Below are 26,743 nucleotides of genomic sequence, written 5' to 3' on the forward strand. Positions count from 1 at the left end.
CCAGTAGTAGGGCCTCAGGCCATGGAGCTGTGGACTTTCTGCAGTGAGATTAAACAGGGAAATGTGAGCACGATTGTGGAGACTGTTGGCCGGAGGCTTCGGGACTCCCTGAGCCGTACTGTGGACCTGGGACTGACCGGCAAGCTTGGTGTTGTACACCCCAGTCTTGAGGTGAGTGGGCCCAGGAGGTGGGGCTGGCCTTAGGCAGATGTTGGAGAGGTTGGGTGTCCTGGTGATGGATATCCCCTTTCTAGATGGGATGTGGCCAGGGGCCTATTACACTCCTCCATAGGGAGTTGGGGGGGACCAGCTAGTCCTAATGCCCCCACCCCTATCTCTGCCTATTTGTCTGGTTCTGTCACTCAAATACCCCTCGGCCCTCTCAAGATGAGTTTGTGCCCACTGGAGGTGGTCTGGGATGGGTCCAAGAAGAGGTACTGAGCTGGGTCCTATGTTTTGGCTTAATAGGACAGTGCCAACAAGCTAGAGGAGAATGTGTATTACTTTGGCCGGACTGTTGAGACGTTGCTGCTCCGCTTTGGCAAGGTAACCAGACTCCCTGCCAGACCCGAGTTCGCAGCAGGTCCCCCCCTTTTGGGATCAGAAAGATGTGGCCAGCATCCTTAGATGGCTTTTTGCCAAGTGTTCACCTTTGGGACCTCAGCTCTCCTATCTGGAAGTTTAACTTCCTTGTGACTTAAGGATCCTTGATGGCACAGTGGTTGGCCGCTAACTTAAAAGGTTAGCAGTTTGAATCTACCAGCTGCTCTGCGGGAGAAAGATATAGCAGTCTGTTTCCATAAAGATTACAGCCTTGGAAACCCTATAGAGCAATTTTACTCTGTCCCGTAGGGTCGTTATGAGTTGGAATCAACTCAATGGCAGTAGGTTTGGTTTGGTTTTTTTTGGTGGGACTTAAGGATTTCTAGGTGAAGGCTCTAGGTACCAGGACTAGAAGAGAAGATTTGACTGTCATAGAGGGCTAGAGAGGTCAGGCTGCCTGTCTTGGGGCTATACTTAGCTGTCTGGTGGGGATCCCGGCTGGGTGATAGTTTTCTACTGACATTCTCCCATGGGACTTCTGTGTGAGGAGAGGCTCCCTGGACTTAGGAGAGGGGCAGCCCCACCCAGGGCCTGAGTCAAGGGACCTGATCGGTGAAGCTCTTGCTGTTGAAGGTGGCACTAAGCACACTCAGCACCTGCCTCTGGTCTCAGCCAAGTCTCTGGAACCTGGTCTTGCCTTGACCCCTGCCCACATCTAGACAGACCAAAGAGAAGGGAAGACAGAAGGCAGCTGTGAGCCAGCCTCACCCAACCCTAAGGGAAAGGAATTATTAGCCCCACTTTACCAAGGCTAACACAAGGCTCAGAGCTGGGGAAAGATGTGGCCAAGGTGAGGGACAGTGCTAGGGGAAGTGGATAGTCCTAGACAGCGGTTGTACACTTGGAGCCTCTGGTGTTCCAGACCATCGTGGAGGAGCAGATGGTGATGAAGCGGGTAGCCAACATCCTCATCAACTTGTACAGCATGACGGCTGTCCTGTCACGGGCCAGCCGCTCGATTCGCATCGGACTCCGAAACCACGACCATGAAGTGAGTCCCCACCCAGCCTAGCCTTGGTCATAAATGTGGCCCCTGCTAGACTTTTGTCCTGGTTCACTTTAATGAAGGCAGGGTGTGGGGGTTGTTCCATGTTCTCAGAGGGAGGGGCTCAGCAAGCTGAGGTTGTGATTCCTGGTGGTGATCACTGAGAAAGGGTCGTGAGTCACAAGGGTCCACACAGATGCCAGTTGCGGAGGCTGTGGCCTGTAATGAGTACCGTCACCTCTGCTGGGAGGGTCTGTGCTGCTCAGGAGACAGGACTGCCCCTTTTACAAGTCTTCTGACCTGAGAGGGAAGGAGCATGGTGTGAGTGACGGGTCCTGGAGCCCAGCAGTCCTCACCCATCTGCTGTTCCCTGCCGAGAGGCAGACCCTGTCTATCCTCACCCTGTTGGAGGGTGTGGATGCTACAGTGTGCGGCTCTTTATATGCTTATCCCACAGTTGCCACAGAGCCTGGGGTTATGATGTCCATTTCTCAGAGGAGGAAACTGAGGCTCAGAGATGTAACTTGCCCTTGGGGACAAAGCTAGTTTGGGTCAGGGCTGGGATTAGAACCCAGGACTGTGACTTCTGAGCCAAGCCTCCCAGTGTGGCTGACAGTACTGTTCCTTGAAACTCAAATAATCAGACTCCAGGGATGGGGGTGCCCTATGGTTTAGAGATTCTAGGGTTCTCAGCGGTTATCCCTTCTGACCTTGGTCCTGCCAGGTTCTGTTGGCCAACATCTTCTGCGTGGAAGCTTATCACCAGAACCTTTTCACCCTGTCTCAGCTGGATAAGTGTAAGTGGGGTGGCTTTGGGGAGGGCAGAGTGGGCCAGATTCCAGGTTACTGGTGCTGATGAGCTGTTGGTGGATACTATTCAGTCCCCAGGGCCTGTTGACTGCTTATAAACTTCTGCCTTGAGTAGGATCCTCGGTCGGCCTGGCTTCACCTGCAGCAGTGCCTGGGAGACAGGAGCACTGGCCTGCATGTACAGTTCTAGAGCGAGCACGTTTGTGCTGGGCCCTGCTGGGGCCTGCCCAACATGTCTGGCCAGATTCTTGAAGCTGCCCAGGGAAGGGTCACAAAGGAAGGAGGCATTATACTTGATTTGGGAGATAGCGTTTAGCCTGCCTCTTTACCACCTACACTCCAGCCAAAATGAACTTGCAGTTCTCTGCACATGTCCCAGGCTTTGGCCCTAGAGAATGTCAGGATTTATGCTGTTCAATTTGTTGGAATACTCTTCCTCTTCCGTAGCTACTTGGCCACATCTTGGAATGCCCGGCTTGTGTGCTACTTCTAACCATTACAGTCCTGTTGGCCTGAAGACTCTGTATCATATGTCCCCTGCCAAGCCGAGCCCTGTTACCAGGTGATGGGTGGAGAGGCTGCCAGTATGATGGCACTTGCTGAGGAGAGCAGCATATAATTTTGTGCAGCTACTGGCTCTGGGTACTGGTCCAGGCACCCCCAAGGTGCTGACATGACTGTATATGCTGTATAGGGCGAAGAAATGATTTCTCCTCCAATAGGTGTGAACTGCAAGTGGGCCATTTATTCAGCAAGAGCATTCTTCCCACCCCACCCCCACACATCTGGCATTTTTGGGGATTACCAGGATGAGCTCTTGGCTACTCAAAATGAAGTCCCTATCCCTTTTTCTCCCAATAGCCCAGAATCACTTCCTGAGGGCTTGTGGGCAGTGGGATCCACCTTTAGGACTCCTTCAGTTGGATGGAGTAATTTTGTTGTACAAAAAAGCTGTAGCTTCAGCCATGTGTGATTATCACAGTGCATAAAAATCATCCACTCCCATTTTTCCTCCCAGATTCTCCAGAAAATCTAGATGAAAAGATTAAGAAGGTGGCCCAGCAAGTCCTAGAGAAGCGAACCTACATCTGTGCTCACCCTCTGGACAGGACGTCCTGAGACGGAGGGGCAATGCTCCCTGCTGCTGCCTGCCCCGGCCATAGTGAGGTGTTGGCTGGTTCTCCATCCAATTGCTGGACAACTCTGTTTCACAAGGTTGCAGCCATGTTTTCCAAGTTTACAAACAGAGGGGCCTTCTCCTTTCCTGAGAGAGCCTCTTTTAGGCTTTGCCCTGCAGCTTTTTGTTCTCAGCATTGCTGTCTATGTGATCATAGCTTCTGAACAAAGACGGAGAAAGAAAATGGATTGCTGATTATCTGGAATTTGAGGATATTCTGATCGTTAAGGTGACATTGCAGTGAAACTGAGGCTCGTGTGGCTGCCTCCGTGGCATGCTGGCAGGGACCTATTTCTGGCCTGGAGCCATTTCTGCTAGACCACAGCTTTTCCAAGAGACAGCATCTACGTGTTGTTCATTTAAACTAGGAACAAAAGGCACTGAAAACATGTACCAGGAACCATTTAATAAAAAGAGTATAAGACGTCATAATTTGTGCTTACCCTTCTAGCCTTTGCTGCTAGTCACTATTTTCCTCAGAGCCAACTAATGGATGACAGCATGACCCTGACCACCAGCCTTTGTCCTCACCCTGCAAGAATGGGGAGCTTCGTAGTCCAAGGCTACAGTAAGCCCTTATCTTTGATATTTCTTTGGTAATGGATATAAAATTACATTGCCTGGTCACTGATTACATATCACCAGTGATTACGTATTAACCACCTAGCTAGGGCTTTTCTTTTTGCCTTCTTTTCATGGATTGGCCTCCATGGTGAAGAGAGGACCAGAAAGAACTCTTGATGTTATGCTAACAGGCCTTTGCATTTCTCCAGACTCCTTTCTGCTGTTATTTGCAACATACACTGGTTCCTAGTGTGCTAACACTGGCAGGCTTCCAGCTTTAGTCTGGTTCCTAGGCAGTTCAGGGCTCCAAAAAGCCCACTGTAGATGTTGTCTTGTGGTTGGAGGAAGAAGAGGCCAAGCTCTCAGTTTTTCCTCCAAGTATAAGTCATCTCTCTTTTTTTGTAATCCGTGAGGATGCTGGAAATAGGCAAAGAGGAGGTTGGGAATGCTGAGAGCAGAGCAGGCTTTTTGAGGCTGAAGGATGCTGAGCACTCTGCCAGGGCTTTGCTAATTAGTCTTTAAAAAAGGAAAGTTTACAAATATGGTGACTTTGGAAATAATTTTCCAATGAAACCCAAGTATTTTGTTGACTAGTAATAAAATGGTTGGAACGAGGCATTTTGCACAAAATGGAGAGTAGATATCTTTCTTCTGGACAGTGCCAGGGTCAGGAGGCTGCATGGAGTTCCTTGCTGTGCTTCCTTTGTACAGTGGACAATCCTCTGGAAGGGGCGGGGGGGCTTCACTGTAGGCCTTGGTGGCCTGTGAGCAGCAGTTTCTCTCTTCATCCAGCTGGGTTTAAAAGGCCTCAGCACCATTTAAAATCTCCTATTCTCACCTGCAGTTTCTCTGTTTTTTCTAAACATGTTGGGGAGAGGGGAGACCCTGGCATGAATTTATTATACGTTTTCAGCAATATGCACAGGTGCTTGAAATTCCCAGGGAAGTTTTGCTGAAAAGGCCTCCAGTGAAGCCCACTAGGAAGAACTCTTGCCACTGAGGCAAACCTTGCATTCCACCTAGACAGCTGTCTTAACTAGAGCCTTCCTCAAGAGCCACAGCAGTAACTTTGTGCCTGGGATTCATAGGCAAATAGCAGGAGCTTTTCTTCATGTAGTTCTTGAAGTTCTAAGGCCTATTCTGGAAGGAGGGAGCAAATCCTGGCAAGTGGAAAAACTGAAATTTTAGCAACTTGTTAGCACTTCCTTCTGTTTCATGGAGCTGTTACTAGCTGTCCCCAGGGTCAGGGAAGGAAAGAAATTCATCTTGTTTGTCTGATCAACCCCTCTGTGAAAGGTTTCTTTGGCAAACTTTGATGCTAGATAAACTCATCCCTTTCTTCCTTCCTGAACAGAGGCTGGCTCCGTTAACCAACAAAGTTGGGTTCTGTATCAGTCTGTAAATGATTTTAAGGTCAGTCTTCATAAATGGACAGATGAAGAGGGGAAAAAAAGAAGACTCAGAGGGGTTGGTGTAGCAAGACCCATGTTTCCAGTCTCCCACCCTCTAGCCCACAGATGGAGAACAGGCAGCATCTTGGAGCTAGAAGGGTGTTGGAAGTTCCCAGTGAAGTTCAAAGCCTCTGAACCCCAGCTGCTGGCCTGGGCATCCAGAGGCAAGTTATGAGTAACACAGTGTTGAAGCTCAAAGGCCTTTAAACATCTTCCAACTCCTCATTTTATAGATAAAATAGGCCCAAAGCAGTAAGGGACTTGCCCAAAGTCACAGAGCAAGTTAGTATTTTACCTGGGACTAGAATCCAGGAAGGAGCTCTGGTGGTGCAGTGGTTAAATGCTCGGCTGCTAACTGAAAGGTCAGCAGTTCAAACCCACCAGCCATTCCACTGGAGAAAGATGTGGCAGTCTGCTTCCATAAAGATGACAGCCTTGGAAACCCTATGGGGGCAGTTCTACTCTGTCCTATAGGGTTACTGTGAGTCAGAATTGATTCGATGGCAAGGGGTTAGAATCCAAGTCTCCTGAGTTCCAGCCCATCGTTCAACCTGTTATATCATACCCATTCTTAATCTTGATTTCCTAACATAGAAAGTTTATATATCTAAAACAAAATGGATACTTCTGAAAATTCAAAGTGGCACTGAGTTCCTGCCTGCCAACAGCATCAGGAGGCTCAGCTTTGCAAAGATCTTGTCTGTTACCTGTTTCGAGGTTCAGTGCTGGAGAAGGGGGCAGCTTGAGGAAAGGAGGTGGCTTCTTGTACAGATCAAAGTCCATGTGGCGCTGGGCCCAGCCCCAGCTTTTCCGGTCTAACGCAGGCTCCAGCACATTAGCATGCAGTGCATTGTCCTTCCATTCCTAAATTGAGGGAAATAAGTTAGGAGGAAGGAGGTCCCTATAGGCACCCCACCTGATGCCCTGCTCCTCCCTATGGACCTCATTTAGCTCTTTGGCTTGGCTAACGGGTGGCAGCCTAGGGTGATGGCTGTGAAGACCTGGCACTTGGAATCCACTGGCAGTGAGCCAGGCTTGACGGGATTTCTTCTCGGCTTTCTTCTGCTCTGCTTCCCAGTCGTAAGGCTCCACCATGGCTGAGAGGTAGTCCTGTGAGTATGTGAACCTTTTCCTTGGCTCCTGGAAATGAGGAAGCAAACAGATCTGGATTGAAGGGCTGGCAGCAGGCTTGGATAGGGTTGACTGGTCGTCGAGTTTCCAAGTAGGCATAGACAGCTGGGGGCATAATGATAGTTCTTGACCACGTAAATTGTGCATTTAGATTATCTGAACTATGCAACCATGTGAAGGTCATATTGTCCCCTTTTACGAAAGATGGATTTTCTAAAGTTAATTTATATGTGCTAGAAGCCTAAGCCAAGCCTTTTCCATCTGGAGAGTGACAGCTACCTTTTATGAGCAGCAGCAACCAAGTGCTCACTACAGGTAAGGAACCTGCAATGGTTTTCACCCATGTATATCTAAGTATATGTTGAGGATCTCTTTGGCTCATCCTTGGGCCTCTCTCCCAGCACCTCATTCCCTCCTTGTCTATTTCCCCTAGTTGGATGGCTTCATCTGCACACCTGAGATCCCAGCCTACCAACTTCGAGATTGTTTGGAGAGAGAAGAGTTCATTGATTAGCCAGTTGCCATTATTCTGTCTGGAGTATAAGCATTTCACTGTTTTCCACTCTGGGCCTGTTGCTCACCTTGGCCATCTCTCGATATAGCTCCTTCTTGGCAAGCTGTGTAGAATTTAGGGTCTGAATACTGTAGTTGTAGACAGCTTCTTTGACAGGGGCTGAAATTCTAATCACCTTCACCACAGACTTTAGAGGCTTCTTGCTGACCTGATAGGCTCCTGCAATATTTTTCTGAAGAAAGAGACATCAGTCATTACCACACAAAGCCCCATCACCACCAACTACCAGTTTGTACTCGATAAAATCTTCTCTGGGACATAGTTGTGCTGCAGGAATGATTCCTGAATTCAGGAATTGATGCTGTTAATACATCATTGAACCTTGACAAAAGGGGCCATCTAGTTCAGCCTCTCACTATCCAGAATGGATTTCAGAGGCCCAAAAAGGAGCATTTGAGATTTGTCTAAGGTCACAGTAATAGGATCACAGGTCACCTGGCAACTTTTCTTCTATCTAGCATGTAATAAAGAGCCATGAAACAAGGTGACCTGTCACGTTCCTTTGTGAATGAAAATAACAATGAGGGAAGAGACAAAAGATACAACATAGGAGTGTAGAGAAAGGTGCTGGAACCCATAAAAGGGAGAAAGAGGAAGAGTTGGCCACTCTAAATTGTTAAGTACACTTCATTGCCTATTAAACCTTCAGCAAAATGACCATCTTTGCTGTAAAACACACAGAGCAATTCTTAGCTCAAGAAGGTGACCTTAACCCATGTGTTAACTCTCTCCTTAGGCCAAACTCGAATGACTTGATATTGCAATCTTTGAAGAATTTCTGAAAACGGTATAGAAGCAGTCAATTAATTAATCTGATTCACATACATGAGAGAAAAGACTGTCTAGGCAACAAGACCCCTGTGGCTTGGAGCAGCAGGAGCTGAAGATAAAGGCAGGCCATGGGTTGTTGGATGAGGACAGAGCCCAGGCCTTTGAACACCTTCAAAAAGACTTTGCTAGAGAAGACATGTAGAGCTGGGATCCTGCCATGGCCCACACGTGACTTAAATCAGTATTTTCTAGTGAGAGGATTGGTCTAAATCACTCAGTCTGCCATTATCAGAAGTGTTCTTCCCAACCTCAGAGCTGATGGACTACAACCTAGAGAGACAGAGTCTGTCCATGCTACTGCTTCTTAGGAGTTTAAAGTTGAAATTCTTTAAACTCTTAACTTGCTTGGTGGAGTGAAAGCAAACAGAGTGGTCAGCAGTTGTTCTGGATGCCTAGAATTCTCTGCCCTGGGGCTGACACTGCAGGGGAACTTGGACTCACAAGCAAAGTAACTAGATGCCAGAGAAATAATATCCACCTATAAAAGAAAGACCACAAACTGAACAACTGAAGCAAAATTATTCAAAGAGAAGGAACAAGAATTTAGGATAAATGTAATAATCATTCTTAAAGGATATAAATAAAGGCATATTACTAATATAGCAGAAACAAGACCAAAGAAAAGTACAGTGAAACTTGTGAGAGCTGTAACTTTATGGGACTGCCTTGTTACTCTGGGTCCTGTTTTGACAGAGTGAAGTCCTACCACTTTTTCTATCACTTGTTTTAGTGGAAAATATTTGAGTTTTCCTTCTCTAACACGTTTGTGCCTTACACAAGTTCTGACTTTTGTAGGTTTTACTGTATTAGGCGTAAAAATTTAATAGTTGAAACAAAGAACACAAATAAATGAGATATACTGCAGAAGTGATACAATTTAGAATGAATTAGTGCATGGGAAGATCAGACTGACACATGCACCCAGAAGGCAGCTCTGGATAAAACAATAAAATAAGAAAACCTAAGAGTCTGGAGGATGGAAATAGAAGTGGCAACATCCAAATAATAGATGTCCCAAAAGGAGAGGAAAATGAGACTAGGAAAATTTAAAGAAATAATGGGTGTCAGAATAGAGAAAGAAAAATCCAAGCCTGGACACATTAGTGAGATTTAAGACAACAAAGGCAAGGATAACTTTTGAAAACTTCCAGAGGAAAAGAACAGGCCCCATATAAAGGAAAAAGTATCAGATTGACATTAGTTGTCCTCAGCAGCAACACTAAAAAAGAAGATTTGAAGTAAAAGACTGTGAACCTGTAATTTTATACCCAGGCAAACTGTCCATTTAACTGTGAGGTCGTGTTCCCAGGTTTAAAAAGCCTTTGAAGGTTTAACACACAGACCTTCCTTTAAAAATACTCTTGGAAGAAAATTCAAAGTAGAGGAGGAAAATCTGGGAGGATTTACATAGAGTTAGCAAGTAAGGATGTTTGAAGTTAGCAAGTTTTCTTGTCTAAAAAGGACCAGGAGAAAGTGAAGTATAACAACGTAGAATTGAAACTCTAGAGACTATTAAAAGGATGGTGGGGCATGGATAAGGAAAACAGATAAAAGTGTGCTATGTGCGTTTTAAGGAAAATGAATGTCAATTATGAAATTCAAGAATTCAGTAGGAATATATAAACACGAATATGGTGACACAGTAGAAACAAAAATAAAATGTAATTTTTAAGTCAGCAGAAGAAAACTTAATCTATTCAAGGAGTGGTAAAAGAGGGGTTTCAAAGAAAATGAGGTTGGTAAAAAAGGCCTAATGTAACATTAATTACAGTAAATGTGAATGGGTTAAACTTGCCAGTTAAAAAAGCTCAGATTGGATTTGTTTCTTAGGCGAACAATATGCTATGTATAAAAACACTTTAAATAAAAAGACATAGGTTGAAATTAAAGGGAAGAAAGAGATACACTAGACAAAAGGAGATGAAAAATCAAACTAAATCAAAAAAGCTTGAATGGCATTTATCTTAGTTATCTAGTGCTGCCATAACAGAAATACCACAAGTGGATGGCTTTAACAAAGAGGAATTTATTCTCTCACAGTCTAAGAGGCTAGAAGTCTGAATTCAGGGTGCTAGCTCCAGGGAAAGGCTTTCTCTCTCTGTCAGCTCCAGAGGAAGGTCCTAGTCATCAGTCTTCCCTGGTCGAGGAGCTTCTCAGTGCAGGGACCCTGGGTCCAAAGGATGCAGTATTCTCCTGGCTCTTGTTTCTCAGTGGTATGAGGTCCCCTTGTTTCTCTGCTTCCTTCTCTTTTATATCTCAAAAGAGATTGGCTTAAGACACAATCTAATCTTATAGATTGAATCCTACCTCATTAACATAACTGCTGCTAATCCCACCTCATTAACAGCATAAAACCAGAAAACTTGCTGTCAGTTGAGTCAATTCTGACTCATAGTGACCCTATAGGACAGGGTAGAACTGCCCCATAGGGTTTCCAAGGAGTGGCTGGTGGATTCGAACTGCTGACCTTTTTTGGTTAGCAGCTGTAGCTCACCGCAGCTCCTAACCACTGTGCCATCAGGGCTCCTATTAACGTCACAGAGGTAGGATTTACAACACATGGGAAAATCACATCAGATGACAAAATGGTGGACAATTACACAGTACTAGAAATCATGGACTAGCCAAGTTGACACACATTTTTGGGGAACACAGTTCAATCCATGACAGCATTCTTAATATCTGACAAAATAATTCAAATAAAAATCTGTTATAAGGGGTGGGACAGACACAAAATGGAGGAAGAAGCTCTAGGGGTCAGTCCTCCCACCAAAAAAATTGAACTGGAAATAGCAATTAGAATCGACTGTTTTGGAACTCTGGAACCTGATCAGACACTTATACCAAACAGGGAAGTGCACGATGAAGGCAGAGGCAGCTGATCTTTCCTAGGTGAGCCATATGCACCAAGTGGCTATCATCTCCATTGCTCAGCCCCACAGTGGTAAGGGGGATGGCAGCCCGCTGGTACCAGGGCAGACAGAGGAAACCTTGTCCTCCAAGGATTTGGGGTTGTACAGTTTGCATATTTGAGTTGGTCTAGCGGTGCCCTGAGGGATCCGTGCAGACAACTGCTGTAATTTCAGCCCTCACAGCAGTGGCCTCTCCTGGCTATGGCAGCTTAAATGGCTGATGTTTTGGGTTTTCTGTGTGTGTGTGAGAGAGAGAGAGAGAGAAATCTGTCAGGCCACTGACTACAGAGATAACAGAAATTTCAGTGACTACCCCCAATATTTCAAAAGTAGTTTGGAAAAGTCCTTGAACAAACAGGCAACTGTATCGTTCATTAAGTAACAACACCAGTCCTTGAAGAGTGGGAGAATCAGATTTACAGAGGCACCACATAATACCCAGAATGTCTAGTTCTCAAAAAAAAAAAAAAAAAAAAAAAAATTACAAAACAGAAAAGTATGAACCATTCACAGGAATGAAAGAATTTGACAGAAATCATTCCTGAGGAAGCCCAGATGTTGGAATTACTAGTAAAAGACATTAAATCAACTGTCTTAAATATGCTCAATTAGCTAAAGGAAACCATGGACAAAGAACTAAAGAAAGTTAGGAAAACAATGCATGAGTGAGATAAGACTGTCAATAAAGGGCAATCATTAAAAGGAACCAAACAAATCCTGGAGCTCAGAAGTTCAAAAACTGAAACAGAAAATTCACTAGAGAGGTTCAGCAGCAGATTAGAACAGGCAGAAGAAAGGATCGACAAATTTAAAGATAAAACATTTGAAATTAACTGGGGAGCAGGAAAAAAAAAGTGAAGAATGAACAGAGCCTGGGAGGCTCTTGTGGGACACCATCAAGTGTACCAACATAAGCATCATAGGTGTCCAAGGAGAAGAGAGAGTAAAGGGGGCAGAAAAAAATATTTGAAGAAATATTGACCGAAACTTCCCAAATCTGATGAAAGACAAGAATATGTACATTGAACAAGTTCAGTGAACTTAAAACAGGATAAACTCAAAGAGACACCGAGACACATTATAGCCAACTTGTAAAACAAGAGAACCTTGAAAGCATCATGAGAGAAGCAAATTGTCACATACAAGGGACCCTTAATAAGACTAACAGCTGATTTCTCATCAGGAACCATGGAGGCCAGAAGGCAGTGGAATGACATATTTAAAGTACTGAAAAAAAAAAAAAAAGTCAACCAAGAATTTCCAGCAAAGCTGTCCTTCAAAAATGAAGGAGAAATTAAGATATTCCCAGATAAACAAAAGCTGAACAAGTTCATTACTAGTAGACCTGTCCTACAAGAAATGAAAAGACACTAAATAGTAACTTGAAGCTATAAGAAAAAATAAAGAACACTGGTAAAATATATAGATAAAAAAGCCAGCACTGTACTTTTGGTTTGTATCTCCTCTTTTTTTCATATATGATTTAAACAGCAAATGTATAAAACAACAATTATAAATCTATGTTAGGTGGGCACACAATGTATAAAAATGTAATTTGTGGCAATAATATAATGGGGGAAGGGAAAGAAATGTATAGGATGTATGTACACTATTATAACTAAGTTAGTATTATTCAAATTAGGTTGTTATAAGTTTAGGTGTTAATTGTAAACACTAAGAAAATAACTAAAACATATACAGAAAAGGAAAGAAGGGAATCAAAATGATATACTACAAATATTCAGCTAAGCACAAAATAAAGGGCAATAATGGAAGAACTGAGGGACAAAAAACATAAGATATGCAGAAAACAAATCACTGGATGGCAGAAGTAAATTCTTCCTTATCAGTAATTACTTTAAATGTAAATGGGTTAAACTCTCCTGTTAAAAGGCAGAGATTGGTAGATTGGATTAAAAATATCCATCTATATGCTGGTGACAAGAAACTCACTTTAGATAAAAAGACATAAAGAAGTTGAAAGTAAAAATATGGAAAAAGATATTCCATGCAAATAGCCAAAGGAGAGCTGGAGTGGCTATATTAATATCAAACAAAATAGACTTAAAATCAAAAAGGGTTACAGGAGACAAAGGAAGGACATTATATATTAATAAATGGTTCCATCCCACAAGAAGATATAACAACTATAACCATATAGGCACCTAACAACAGAGTCCCAAAATATGTGAAGCAAAAATTGGCAGACTTGAAGGGAAAAATAAACAATTTCACAATAATATTTGGAGACTTCAATACACCACTTTTAAGAATAGGTAGAACAACCAGACAGAAGATTGATAAGGAAGGGGAGAACTGTAATAACACTATAAACCAATTAGACTTAACAGACATATACACAACACTCCACCCAACAACAGAAGAATACACATGATTAGCTCAGTAGATGGAGAGAAGTTTTTAATCAGCACCCATCCATGATTAAAACAAACTTTTAGTAGATGTCATGGATTGAATTATGTCCTCCAAAAACTGTGTGTATCAATTTGGCTGGGCCATGATTCCCGGTATTGTGTGATTTTCCTATATGTTGTAAATCCTGCCTCTATGATATTAATGAGGGAGGATGGGTAGCAGTTGTATTAGTGAGGCAGGACTCAGTCTACAAGATTGGATTGTATCCTGAGGCAATCTCTTGAGATACAAAAGAGAGAAGTGAGCAGAGAGACAGGGGTACCTCATACCACCAAGAAAGCAGTGCCAGGAGCAGAGTGTGTCCTTTGGACCCGGGGTCCCTGCACGGAGAAACTCCTAGTCTGGGGGAACACTGATGAGAAGGCCAACAGAGGGAGAAAGGCTTTCCCTGAATTTGGACTTTGAGCCTACTTTACTGTGAAGAAATAAATTTCTCTTTGTTAAAGCCATCCACTTGTGGTCTTTCTGTTGTAGCAGCACTAGATGACTAGGACAGTAGACAAGGAATAGAAAGAACATTTCTTGATCTGATAAAGGGCTTCTGTAAAAACATACACCAAATATCATAATAGTGAAATACTGAAAACACTGAGATCAGGAAGAAAGATACTATCACTACATTTTCAACATTTTACCAGAATCCTAACCAGTGAAAAGGAAAACATGTTATTAAGAATTATAGAAGTGTTCTGTATCTTGAGTAAGTAATGATTTCACAGGTATATACATAAATAAAAATGAATAAGGCTGTACACGTAAGATTTATGCATTTTATCATATTTAATGTATACATCAGACAAGTGTTACCAGAGATAAAAAAAAAGGCCTATCATAATTACAAAAGGGTCAATCAAATCAACAGGAAGATAAAACATACCTAAATTTGTATGTATCTAAAACATAGCCTTAACATATGTAAAGCAAAAAGTGATACACCTAAGAAAAAGAAACAAATCCACAATCATATTTAGAGATTTTATCGGACTTCCCCCAGGAACTCAAAGGAGAAGCAGATCTTAAAGATCAGTAAGGATACAGAAAATATGAAAACCACAATAAAGCTGACATAATTTACATATAGAGAAGAAGAATTGATGCCTTTGAATTATGGTGTTGGTGAAGAATATTGAGTATACACCATGGACTGCCAGAAGAACGAACAAATCTGTCTTGGAAGAAGTACAGCCAGAATGCTCGTTAGAAGCAAGGATGACAAGACTTCATTTCACATTCTTTGGACATGTTATCAGGAGGGACAAGTCCCTGGAGAAGGACATCATACTTGGTAGAGTGTCAGCGAAAAAGAGGAAGACCCTCAATGAGATGGATTGAGACAGTGGCTGCAACAATGGGCTCAAGCATAACAATGATCATGGGGATGGCAAAGGACCAGGCAGTGTTTTCGTTCCATTGTACATAAGGTCACTATAAGTTGGAAACCATTCAACGGCACTAACAGCAGCAACACTTCAACAACTACAGAATACACATTTTTTTCAAGTGCACTGGAACATTTACTAAAATTTACATATGTTGGGCCATAAAGCAAATCTAAACAAAGGATAGAAATTATACAGAATATATTCTCTGATGACCATGAAATTAAACGATATATTAATAAATAACCCATGGATCAAAGAAGAAATTAAAACCAATTGGAAAATGTATTAACTGAATGATAATGAAAATATAACATACAAAAGCTTGTGGAGATGTCCCTAAACTTAATAGGAAATTTATAGCAAACATGCATATATTATAAAATGTCTACAAACCAATGATCTAGACATCCATCTGAAGAAGTTAGTAAAAGAACAGCGAGTTAAATCCAAAGATAATAGAAAGAAGGAAATGAATAAGAGCAAAAAAAAAAAAAGAAAGAAAGAAATAGAAAATGATCGTATAATAGTGGAAATCAAAAAAGGCAAAACATTTGATTCTTTAAAGAGAATAATCCATAAATCCTGAGAAAGACTAATGAAGAATAGAAAGCACAATATTAGAAGTTGAAAAGGGGATATCACCACAGATTCTATAAAAGAGGATATTAGAAACCAGTTCATGCCAATAACTTAAAATTTAGATAAAACAGATAAATTCCTAGAAAAATGCAATTCATAACTTACGAAAACTGACAGATGATGATGGAGAAAATCTGAATGGTCCTATTTGTTAAATAAACTGAATCCGTAATTAAAAGCCCCAAAGAAAACTCAAGGCCCAGATTACTTCACTGGAAAATATTTTCAAATATTTAAAGAACACCAATCTTACATAAATTCTTTCAGAGAAGGAAGACCTCCCAAATCATTTTATTAGGCCAATCTTAACTTCAAAACTATACAAGAATGGAAAATTATGGACAGTCTCTTTTATGGACATGGGTGCATGTGTCTCTCTGTTGCTTTTCTATTGTCTATTTCATTTTTCACTCTAATCTTTATTATTTTCTTCTGTCTGCTGGCTTTAAGAGTTTATTTTGCTCTTCTTTTTCTAGTTCCTGAAGGTGTACGGTTAAGTTACTGATTTGAGATTTTCTTCTCTTTTTAATCTATGTATTTATAGCTATAAATTTTCCTGAGAATTTTGTAGAAATTTAGAACATCAGCAAATCAATCAATTAAAGCCATATATGAAAAGAATAATAAGCCAAGTTGTATTTTTCCAAGAATTCAAGGCTGGTATAATACTTGAAAATCACCACATTAACAGAATAAAGGAGAAATCTCACAAGCACATGTAACATTCTCCAGGACAGACCATATATTAGGCCACAAAACAAGTCAATAAATTTAAAAAGATTAAATCATAAAAAATATCTTTTCTCACCACAAATGGAATGAAACTAGAAATCAGTAACACAAAGGAAAACTTTAAAAAAAAAACACTTATGATAAAAATATATAAGATACCTTGAAATAAATCTAATAAGTGACATATAAGACTTTAATGAAAAATAAACATTATTGAAAGATAGTAACCAAACCAAAACCAAACCCACCTCCGATGAGTCGATTCTGATTCATAGCGATCCTTTAGGACACAGTGTAACTGCCCTATAGGGTTTCCAAGGCTGTAAATCTTTACAGACAAAGACTGCCACATTTTTCTCTGCTGGTGGCTTCGAACCGCCAACCTTTCAGTTAGCAGCCAAGGGCTTTAACTACTGCGCCACCAGGGCTCCTTGAAAAATACTAAAGGAGGTCTAAATAAATTGAATCAACAGTTGTCATGGAGTCATTTCTGACTCATGACAAACCCATGTGTGTCAGAGTAGAAATGTGCTCCATAGGGTTTTCAATGGCTGAGCTTTCACAACACACAAAGCTTACTAAAGATTGGGAGGGCTCACGCAGACAAACTACAGGCAAACAACTTAAGTCATACCTTAGATGGTTTTGTTTTCAATTGAGTCTTTTTGGTTGGCAGAAGGGTGAGGGAGGTTCTCCTTGGCCGTTCAGCCCACGTAGCACCCAGCCTTCTGTCACCATACCAACTTCTCCGTCTCCTTTTCTCCCTCGTCCCCTCATTTTCTCATGCAGATTAGTTTACCTATCTCCCTGTGTTTCTTGGACATCTGACGACACCCATACCCTTAACAGCTTAGCAAGATGCTACATACACACATGATTCTTTCTCTAAGATGAACTCTGGGACCATGGTAACTGTAATACATATACACCTAAGAGCATTCCTTCTTACCTTTCAGGAAGGATGTGATAAGTCAGGGCTGGAAGTGAAAGCTTCTGGCATGGATCAGCCCTGCGCTTCTTTCCCATCCAGCCCAGTAGGAGAGCAGACAGGGGCCAGAGGCAGATGCCCAACTCAAAAATTCGATACATGCCCTGTATCTCTCAGCAGGTGACTGGACAGCCCAGGTGGGGCGAAGGCCTGGGGACCCTGATGCAGAAGAGGAAAGGATGCCCACCTGGATTAGGCTCTTTTTTTGGTCTTTATTCTTCAGCATCATGGTGGTCCGCCACTTCAGGTACTTCTCCTGGTGGGTTTGGATCTCAAAAGTGAGGGTAGACTTCTGACTTCGGAAGTCTTCAAGATTGAGAGCAGGCTGAAGTGGTCGGGTCAATAGTTTTTCATCAGAAAGGTCTTCTTGTGAAATGGGCATCCCGAACTCTTGACTCAGACATTTGATCATGGCAGAGGAAGGCAACAGGTCTCTTGTGACCACATCCCTGAGCTTGGTGCTGTCATGGCAGATGTAGTGGAGTCTGAAACACACAACAGCTACCCTGCTCAGCTCAGAGAGGTCAAGTAGCTGGCACCAAAGCCACAGAACTAGCAAATGAAGAACCCAGATTCAAGGTTGATGACTCCAGAAAGGGGATGTAAAAGGGGCCCAGGAACACCTCCTTGCCTGTCTTCCCCATACCCCCAAGGTTAAAGGTCTCCCCACATTCTGCTGTAAATACTGTTCTGTTACTGTGGCCTTCTCTCATGCTCCTCACCAGCCCACGTCCCACCAGGGAACAGTGCCAGTGGGCTGGCAGCTGGGGTGTAGATCTTCGAGCCTCCTGCACCAGGAGGACGATACACGCATTGCCTCGTTTCTTAACAAAGCTCAAGGACTGAACAGTCATCCCTCCCCGTATGCAGCCCACCCCCCAGCTCTGAGGACTAAAGTTTAGAAGGGCATCAATACTGAACTCCTTGCGTTGCCCAGGGCCTAGCATGCAGTAGGCATGTAATTAACACTGACATTCTCCGGGGGCACATGTTTGGGAACTGTAACTTGCTAGCTTGCTGTCTCAACTACTTCTGAAGTCTGGCTTGGAGGCAGATGCCTGCCGAGCGTGGACTTGAACTCTTAACTAGCTGAGTGACCTTGGGCCACCACTTAATCTTTCTGAGCTTCTGTTTCCTCATCTTTCAGAAAGGAATAAAACCATAATGTAAGCAACTACCTAGGATGCAATAAGCATTTAATAAATAGTAGTTTTCTTCCCTTTCCCTAATAACATCCCCCAACTACTTCCTGTCACCACCAGGCATGACCCAGTCCAGCCTCCTCTGCCTGGTCATTAAGGCTTTTGACCCCCAGATGCTCAGCACCTCCCCACATGACTCTCTGCTGCCCAGCACCCACGTGCCCTCCCTGACCTGGAGTCCCTGCCTCCCTTGCTGTTTTGGGATTTCTCAGTCTGAGCTTGCCCAGCTCCTCAGCAGAGCTGAGGGTGGGATAAAAGGAACACCTTCTCAGCCTTTCTCTCTGTGCCTTATTAATACATTCAGCAGGCACTAGCTGAGGGCTGACTCTGGGCCAGCCCTGCTACTGGCTCTAAAAATACAAAGGTACAGTTTACACCTCCAGCCTCCTCCCCAGCAGCGGGTGAACTGTCCACTCGATGCACACCTGCTCACTGCTTCTCCACACTCAGCCTTGAACCTCCTCAAAGGTTCAGTTCGCTGATACCCCTCCTTAGTGGCCCACCAGGCATGGTGCAGGCTGGCCTGGGGTCCCAGTACACCCTACTGCACTTATTTTTTGTGCCTCCCCTTATAAACTGAGACTCCTGGAGAGTGGGGACTGGGGACTGGATCAGACCATCTCTGGCCCTCCTCAGTGGAACAGGCTGTTAGAGTGGCTGTTTAACACATGGATGGAGGAGACAGACAGACACTCGGGGGCAGTGCTCAACGGAGGGCTTCTTAGTAGAAGGGAAGCATCACAGCTCACAGCCCAGGGGAGTAGCAGCTTCCCAGGTGGGTTAGTGTGCACTGACACCTGAAGGCTGAGACGGCAGGTGGACAGACAAAGGACTGGTGTTCGAGCAGAAGAAACAGCATATGCAAAGGCATGCAAGTACTGAAAGATCTTGATTTTTGGAGAAGGGCGTTCTGAGGAATGGGGAGGGAGGGCAGGACAGGGTGTTTAGGAAAAAGCAGACAGAAAGAGCAAACATTCAGTTGGGAGAGGAAGCTGTGGTGGCCTGGCTTATCTGATGGGCCCAGTCCTCCACTGCTTCCCCATCCCTCTCTCGGAAAGTGAATCTTAGCTAGTTGGTCACTCCGCAGGCTATTCTAGGGCATTCCCCAAGAAAAGCAGACACAGTAGACTAATGGTGTGCGTTTGATGCTTCCGAAACTATCTTGGAATATCATGTGGCATAGTGGAAAAATCAAGCTCTGGGGTCACCTGAACTGGACTGCACTCCTGGCTCACCTCCTTTGGGCATAAAGAATAATACAAACAGCACCTCTAAGGGCCACTGTGCAGCCCATAGTGGATCTCACAAGGGTGGCCTGGCCAAGCAGCCACCCAGCTGCCATCCCCGGGGATGGCAGCTGAGCAGCCCTACCTGACCAGGGCCTGGAAGGCATCCTGTGGCACCACATTCCGGACATAGAGCTGGGAGTGCTTCATGAGGAGCGACAGGGGCTTGAAGAGGTGCACGTGGTACAGGATGGTCTCCAGGTCTGCGTAGAGGCGGTGACGGAACAAGAGCTGGGAGTTGTAGAGTACCTTGTATTTTCCGTGCTCTGATTTGGGAATTCTGTGAGAGAAGGCCACGGTTAAAAGCCTTAACACTGGTATGCAGGTTCTTGGAACACTTTGGGTATGCTGCTTACCTCTGTCTGGCAGGTAGGGAGAACTTTTTTTGTATTTAAAATCAAACAAACAAGAGAAATACGTTAATAACCAATTCCACCTGGTAAATAAAAGTCTTTCAAAACCCAGGGCCTTGAAAGGGAGGTTGGCAGTGAAAATGTTGAAACCAGCCTCTTCCCACTGTCCCCATCCGCTCCATACCCCCTCACTGCCCTCTTCATCTTCCCCTGCCCTGGCATTCACACTTTGCACTCTGGCAATGTCAACCTGGCCAGGCATCTAAACACATCCTGCCATTTCATTTCCTTGTGCTTGCTACGTTGCTCCTTCTGCACCTTGTTAAACCTCGTGGCGTCTACACTTTTCCTTCATGACCCTGTTCAGGCAGCTGTGGTTTGGTCCATTGTGAAGTGCCTGTTCAAGTCTTTTGCCCATTCTTTTACTGGGATGTTCTTAGCATTTTCTTATTGATTCATAGGATTTTTTTATATATTCAGGATTCTAGCTCTTTGTCAGTTCTACATATTGCAAATTTTTTTTTCTCTGTGGCTTGTCTTTTCATAATTTTTATGGTGGTTTTGAGGAACAGAAGTTATTGATGTTAATGTAGTCAGTGTATCATCCTTTTCCTTTATGCTTTGTACTTATGTCTTATTCAAGAAATCTTTTTCTCTTCTGAAGTTATGAACATGTTCCGCTGTATTAGCATCTAAAAGTTTTATCATTTTAGATTTTTCTGGTGAAATCTGAGTAAGAGCAGATAATTGTAGTCTAGTTAATTTACTGTGCCAATCAATTTCCTGGCTATGATAATGTACTATAGTTATATAAGACGTCACCATTGTGGGAAGCTGGGTAATGGGTACAAGGGACCTCTGTACTATTTCTACAACTTATTGTGTGTCTATAATTACATCAGAATAAAAAGTTAAAAATAAGCTTTTAATCCACCTGGAATTGATTATTGTGAATTGTGTGAGCCAGCAAATTAGGGAACTCTCAGCAAATAAGGGATAGAATAGAACTTCCTCAACTTGGTAAAGGAGATCTAAAAAACTACAGTTAACATCATCCTTAATGGAGAAAGACTGAATGCCTTATCCCAAAGACCAGAAACAAGGCAGGATGTCTGCTGTCACCACTGTTATAGAAAATTTTACTGGAAGCACAAAAAGGCAAGAAAAGGAAATAAAGGCATACAGATTGGAAAGGGAGAAACACAGTTGTCCCTATTTGCAGATCACATGATCATCTATGTAGAGAATTCAAAGGAATCTACCAAAAAACCTCCTAGAACCAATAACGAGTTTAGCAAGGTTACAGGATACAAGATCAACATACAAAAATCAACTGCATTTCTGTATACTAGCAATGAACACATAGAAACTGAAACTAAAAAATACAATACCATTTACAATCACTCAAAAAAAAAAAAAAAAAAAAACAAAATACTTAGATATAAATCTAACAAAACATGTACAGGGCTTATATACTGACAACTACAAAATGCTGATGAAAGAAATCAAAGAAGACCTAAATAAATAGACATACTGTGTTCATAGATTGGAAAACTCAATATAGCAAAGATGTTGATTCTCCCCAAAATTATATATAGGTTCAACACAATTCTTAACAACATTCCATCGAGATATTTTGTGGATATATACACCTTATTGTAAAATTTATATGAAAAGGCAAAGGAACAAGAAGAGCTAAAACAATTTTGAAAAAGAAGAATAAAGTGGAAAGAATCACTCTACCTAATTTGGATTTATTGTATAGCCACAGTAATCAAGATTGTGTAGTATTTGGCAAAGGGATAGACACATAGATGAGTGGAACAGATCAGAGAACTCAGAAATAGACTCTCACAATTATGGCCAACTGATTTTTGACAAAGGTGCAAAAGCAATTCCATAGAGGAAGGATATTATTTTCAACAAATGGTGCTGTAGCAATTGAATATCCATAGGCAAAAAAAAAAACTCTCAAAAGAAATCATAGATTTAAGTGTAAATCATAAAACTATAAAACTTTCAGGAGAAAATTTTGGGGACCTGGGTCTTTGTGAAGAGTTCTTAGACACAGCACCAAAAGCATGATCCATTTAAAAAAAGAAAAAAAGATAAATTGGACTTCATCAAAATGTAAAACTTTTGCTCTGGAAAAAAACCCTGTTAACATGATGAAAAGACAAGCTACAGACTGGAAAAAAAATTTTGTGAACCGCATATCTGACAAAGGACTCTAGAGTATATATATCTAGAATATATAAAGAACTCACAAAACTTAACAGTAAAAACAAACAACCTGATTAGACAATTGGCAAAGCATATGAAGAGACATTTACTGAAGAGGATATACAGATGGCAGATAAACACAGGAAAAGATGTTCAACATCACCAGCCGTTTTCGTTGCTGTCAAGTTGATTCTGACTCATAGTGACACTATAGGACAGAGTAGAACTGCCCCATGGGGGCACTACACGCCTATTAGAATAGCCACAATAAAAAATAATGACAACACCAAATGCTGACAAGGATGCAAAGAAAATGGATCTCTAGTACATTGCTGGTGGGAATGTTAAATGGTACGGCTACTCTGGAAAACAGTTTGGTAACTTCTTTAAAAACTAAATGTATTCATTTTCTATCACTGCATAACAAATTTAGCAGCTTAAAACAATTTCTTAGCTCTGTAGGTTAAAGTCCAGCACAGTGTGACTGGGTTCTCTGCTCAGGGTCTCACAAGGCTGAAATCCAAGGTATCAGCCAGACTGAAATCTCATCTGGGGAACAATCCAGTTCCAAGCTCATGTTTGTTGCTGGCAGAATTCAGTTTCTTGCTGGCTGTCAGCCAGGGGCCACTCAGCTCCTAGAGGCCGCCTGCATTCCTTGGAAGCAATGGCACACTGAATCCTTCTTGTGCTTCAAATCTCTGACTTCTCTCTGACATCTAGACCAACCAGAGAAAACTCTGTGCTTTTAAAGGGTTCACCTTCAAAAGCCCACCTTCCTATCTTCAGGTGAACTGATTTAGGACCTTAATTACATCTGGAAGATCCCTTCACAGAAGCACCTAGATTAGTGTTTGATTGAATAACTTCGAGAAGGTGTGTGTACACCAGGGACAGAAATCTTAGAATTCTGCCTGCCACACTAAACATACACTTACCCAGCAACCTCACTCCTGGGTATTTATCCCAGCAAAATGAGAGCCTAAGTCCACACAAAAATCTGTACATGATTGTTCATAGTTCATTTGTAATCATTGAAATCTGGAAACAACCACATACCATATAATTCACAAGCCTGAAGTCAGGACCCATTTTCCTGAGCCAACTTCTCTCTTCTCTGTACCTAAATCCTTCACTTCAACCAAAGGCAACCAATTCTTCCTGCTATCAAGTCCAATTTCTGAGCCCTGGTAAATACCTTACAGTAAATCCAAGAGGAACTGAATCAACATCTCCCTCTCACAGACAGGGACACTGAACCTGGGCTTAGCTTTGAAAGATCTCTTCACTCGCAAAGTATCCAAACTCCACCACATTTATTAAAATGCAAAACAAACCACCTACCGGCTTTGGTGGCTCTCCCACAGCCGCTTCAAGCCTTGGTCAGCCAAGCCTTCCAGAATGAAGAGGTGGATCTTCCCATCTAGCAGGTGGAAGCCAGTGAGCACATCCAGGTCCTGCTGGTCCTGGACCTTCACCCGCACCTTAAAGGCTGACAGGATCTGCTGGATGTTCTTAAGAGGGTAGGAGTCCAGGTCGAGGGCCTTGGCATTGATCATGGTGATGTCCTGCAGCAGGTTGTGGAGGAGGAAGGTCTTCCTGGAGTCAAACACGAAAATAATGAGGCCAAACTGTGTGCCAACCAGGTCTTGGTTGGGGGTTTCGGCCCTGAACCGCAGTGGCACTGCGAGGTCCACTCGCAGCTTGAGGAGGGAATTCGCCTCCAGGTAGTTGCCCATGGGCATCGGGCCATGCTGGAGATGGTCTGTTGGAACCCGAAACCCCACAGCCTTCCTGCTCCTGCTGTCATGGCCTTGGCCTGTGGGCTTGGGCTTACAGCTGTGGATGGGGACAAACAGGTTCAGGTATGTGTGGCCGAGAAGGAGATCGGCAAAGCTGACCTGGGCGACCCCGTAAGGATCCCACATCTTGTTGTAGGATTCAAAGGGGTTGTTCTCTGTCTGTTTGGGAGAGATGAGGGCCTGGAGGTTGAGGCATGTATCCAGGGGGTCCTCCCCAAACAGGGTGGGCTTCCGGGAATACTCTTCTGACTTGAGGTCACGGTCATGAACTTCCACCACCATGGGGGGGCCTTCCAGGTATTCTTTCAGGTCACTGGGACACAATGCCCCAAGAAGGATGACATTGATGTCCTGGAAGTAAACATGGGTTCCATGGGGCTGCCCTTCCGTCTTGTGAACTGGAGTATTATAGAACTGGTACCTGCAGTACACTGGGGTGCACAGCCTCTATGAAAGAACAAAGTCACAGGAGGTCACTCACTTGCTATAGCAGTCGCTCTGCCTGTGGTAAGGGGAGGCTCCCAGCTCAGTGAGCTGAAATCCAGTGCCACTCTACTACCTGCAGTCTCCTCACCCACAAATACTGATGAGAGAACCTGTGCTCAAGCTCATTGCCAAGATGGTGGCTGATACAAGTCAAGGGCTCAATAAATACTAATCATTATATTTTTCCTCCCAAACTGTGACTGCCATGAGGACAGGCCATATGTCTTTTTCACATCTGTATTTTCTAGTTCCAAGCCCAAGGCTGGGCACAGAAGAGGTGGAGACAAGAGGTTATGGAAAATGTCAACCATATTTCCCAGATGTACATCTGCGGGGTTGGCACAGGCTCACCTTTACCATGTTAATAGGCCTCCAAGCTAAAAGCTGCAACAAAGGTAAGAAGAAAGATTCAGAAGGGCTTTGAAGAAGCTCTGGAGAACAAGAAGAAAAGGAGGGGCAGAAAGCAGGGAAACTTGCATGTTTCAAGCTTGGTGGTATGATTTCATAATTAAAAGTTAACCCTTAACAAAATTTTGTGGTCTGAAATTATACTTCAAACGTACATTTTATTTTACACTGGAGCTGAGAATTTAAAATAACCTAGACTTGTGCTTGTCAGTACCTGGCAGAAGCATTAAAAAATCTTTGTGGAAAAATCAACTTTCAGCCTAGACCTCAAAGAAGTCTCACAGAGAAAGTTCATAATAAAAATCCCAAAACAACTAAGGAGAAGAGGTACCCTTAGCAAAATCAGATACGCAATGGCTTAAGATATTAAAATGATGAGGTACATAAAATAAGTATATGTGATAGATTTAAAAATAGAATAATATCATCAAGGTCAAATCTATTGTATTTCTAGTTGTGTTGTTATTTGCCATCAAATTGATTCTGACTCATGGTGATCCCATGTGTGCAGAGTAGAGCTTCTCTGTAGGGCTTTCAAGGCTGTGACCTTTCAAAAGCGTATTTCCAGGCCTGTCTTCTGAGGCACCTCTGGGTAGGTTTGAACTGCCAGCTTTTCGGCTGGTAGTTGAGCGCTTCACCATTTGGGCCACCCAGGGACCTTTCTGTTTACTAGCAATTAATACTTTAAAAATATCATTTACAAAGGCTTTAAAAACATAAACTACTTAGGAAGAAATTAAATGAAAAATAAAACCAAAACTAAACGAAATGCATTGCCGTTGAGTCAGTTCTGACTCATAGTGACCCTATAGGGTTTCCAAGGAGCAGCTGGTGGATTCAAACTGCTGACCTTTTAGTTAGCAGCCTGAGCTCTTAACCACTGTGCCACCAGGGCTCCGAATGAAAGATAAGTTTAATTTAATTAAATGAAATTAAATGAAAGACCTGTACACTGAAAACTACAAAACATTACAAAGAGAAATTAAAGATGACATAGATAGAGAAATACCCCATTTTCATGGTCAGAAAAACACAATATTGCAACCCCAATCAAACATCTCAGCAGACTTTTCTGGTAGAAATTAACATGGTGATCCTAAAATTTATATGGAAATGCAAAGTGTCTAGAATAAATAAGACAATCTTGAGAGAAAAAAAGAACAAAGGTAGAAGATTGACATTACCTGATTTCAAGACTTAATATAGCTCTATAGAAATCAAGATAGACAAAGAGATCAATGGAATATAATAGAGTCCAGAAATAGACCAACACTTACAGGATCAATTGATTTTCAACAAAAGCACCACAATAATTCAATGAAGACAACCCCTGCCTTACACCATACATAAAAATTAATTCTAGATGGATCATAGATGTAAACATAAAAGCTAAAATCATGTATTTTCTAGAAGAAAACATAGCCTAATATTTTCATGAACTTGGGGTAGGCAAAGATTTCTTTGACAAGATACCCAAAGCCCGGGACCATGGTCACAGGGAACATCTAGCTCAACTGGCATAACACCGTTTATAAAGAAAATGTTCTAAATTCTACCTTGGTGAATAGCATCTGGGGTCTTAAAAGCCTGTGAGCAGCCATCTAAGATACTCCACTGGTCCACCCCTTCAGGAGCAAGGGAGAATGAAGAAAACAAGATACAAGGAAAAGGTTAGTCCAAAGGACTAACAACCACATCTACCACGGCCTCCACCAGATTGAGTCCAGTACAACTAGATGGTGCCCGGCTACCACCACTGACTGCTCTGACC

At 42.8% G+C, this 26,743-nt stretch overlaps 2 protein-coding genes across 3 annotated transcripts in view; one reads left to right on the top strand and one right to left on the bottom strand.

Annotated features, from left to right (window-relative positions):
• The window catches only part of ACAD9 (acyl-CoA dehydrogenase family member 9), a 94,336-nt gene extending 84,217 nt beyond the window's left edge, over nucleotides 1-10,119 (top strand). The window contains exons 14-19 of the mRNA XM_004368379.2: nucleotides 45-171; nucleotides 469-546; nucleotides 1,466-1,594; nucleotides 2,313-2,385; nucleotides 3,417-4,143; nucleotides 8,032-10,119. Of these exons, the coding sequence (XP_004368436.1) occupies nucleotides 45-171; nucleotides 469-546; nucleotides 1,466-1,594; nucleotides 2,313-2,385; nucleotides 3,417-3,517 (508 nt within the window). The 3' untranslated portion in view covers nucleotides 3,518-4,143; nucleotides 8,032-10,119. The remainder of the gene's footprint in view (nucleotides 1-44; nucleotides 172-468; nucleotides 547-1,465; nucleotides 1,595-2,312; nucleotides 2,386-3,416; nucleotides 4,144-8,031) is intronic.
• CFAP92 (cilia and flagella associated protein 92 (putative)) overlaps nucleotides 6,127-26,743 on the bottom strand; it is a 57,558-nt gene continuing 36,941 nt past the window's right edge. Inside the window, exons 5-10 of one of the 2 annotated variants that reach the window (XM_023742993.1) lie at nucleotides 23,621-24,429; nucleotides 19,789-19,983; nucleotides 17,403-17,700; nucleotides 7,303-7,467; nucleotides 6,533-6,730; nucleotides 6,127-6,454 (exon numbers count right to left, since the gene is read on the bottom strand). In XM_023742993.1, coding sequence (XP_023598761.1) covers nucleotides 6,176-6,454; nucleotides 6,533-6,730; nucleotides 7,303-7,467; nucleotides 17,403-17,700; nucleotides 19,789-19,983; nucleotides 23,621-24,429 — 1,944 coding nt within the window. In that variant the 3' untranslated portion in view covers nucleotides 6,127-6,175. Of the gene's footprint in view, nucleotides 6,455-6,532; nucleotides 6,731-7,302; nucleotides 7,468-17,402; nucleotides 17,701-19,788; nucleotides 19,984-23,620; nucleotides 24,526-26,743 lie in introns of both variants that reach the window. The other variant, XM_023742963.1, reaches the window with a different exon arrangement.

Source organism: Trichechus manatus, unplaced genomic scaffold (assembly GCF_000243295.1).
Source record: "Trichechus manatus latirostris isolate Lorelei unplaced genomic scaffold, TriManLat1.0 scaffold00001, whole genome shotgun sequence".
Taxonomy (NCBI): Eukaryota; Metazoa; Chordata; class Mammalia; order Sirenia; family Trichechidae; genus Trichechus; species Trichechus manatus.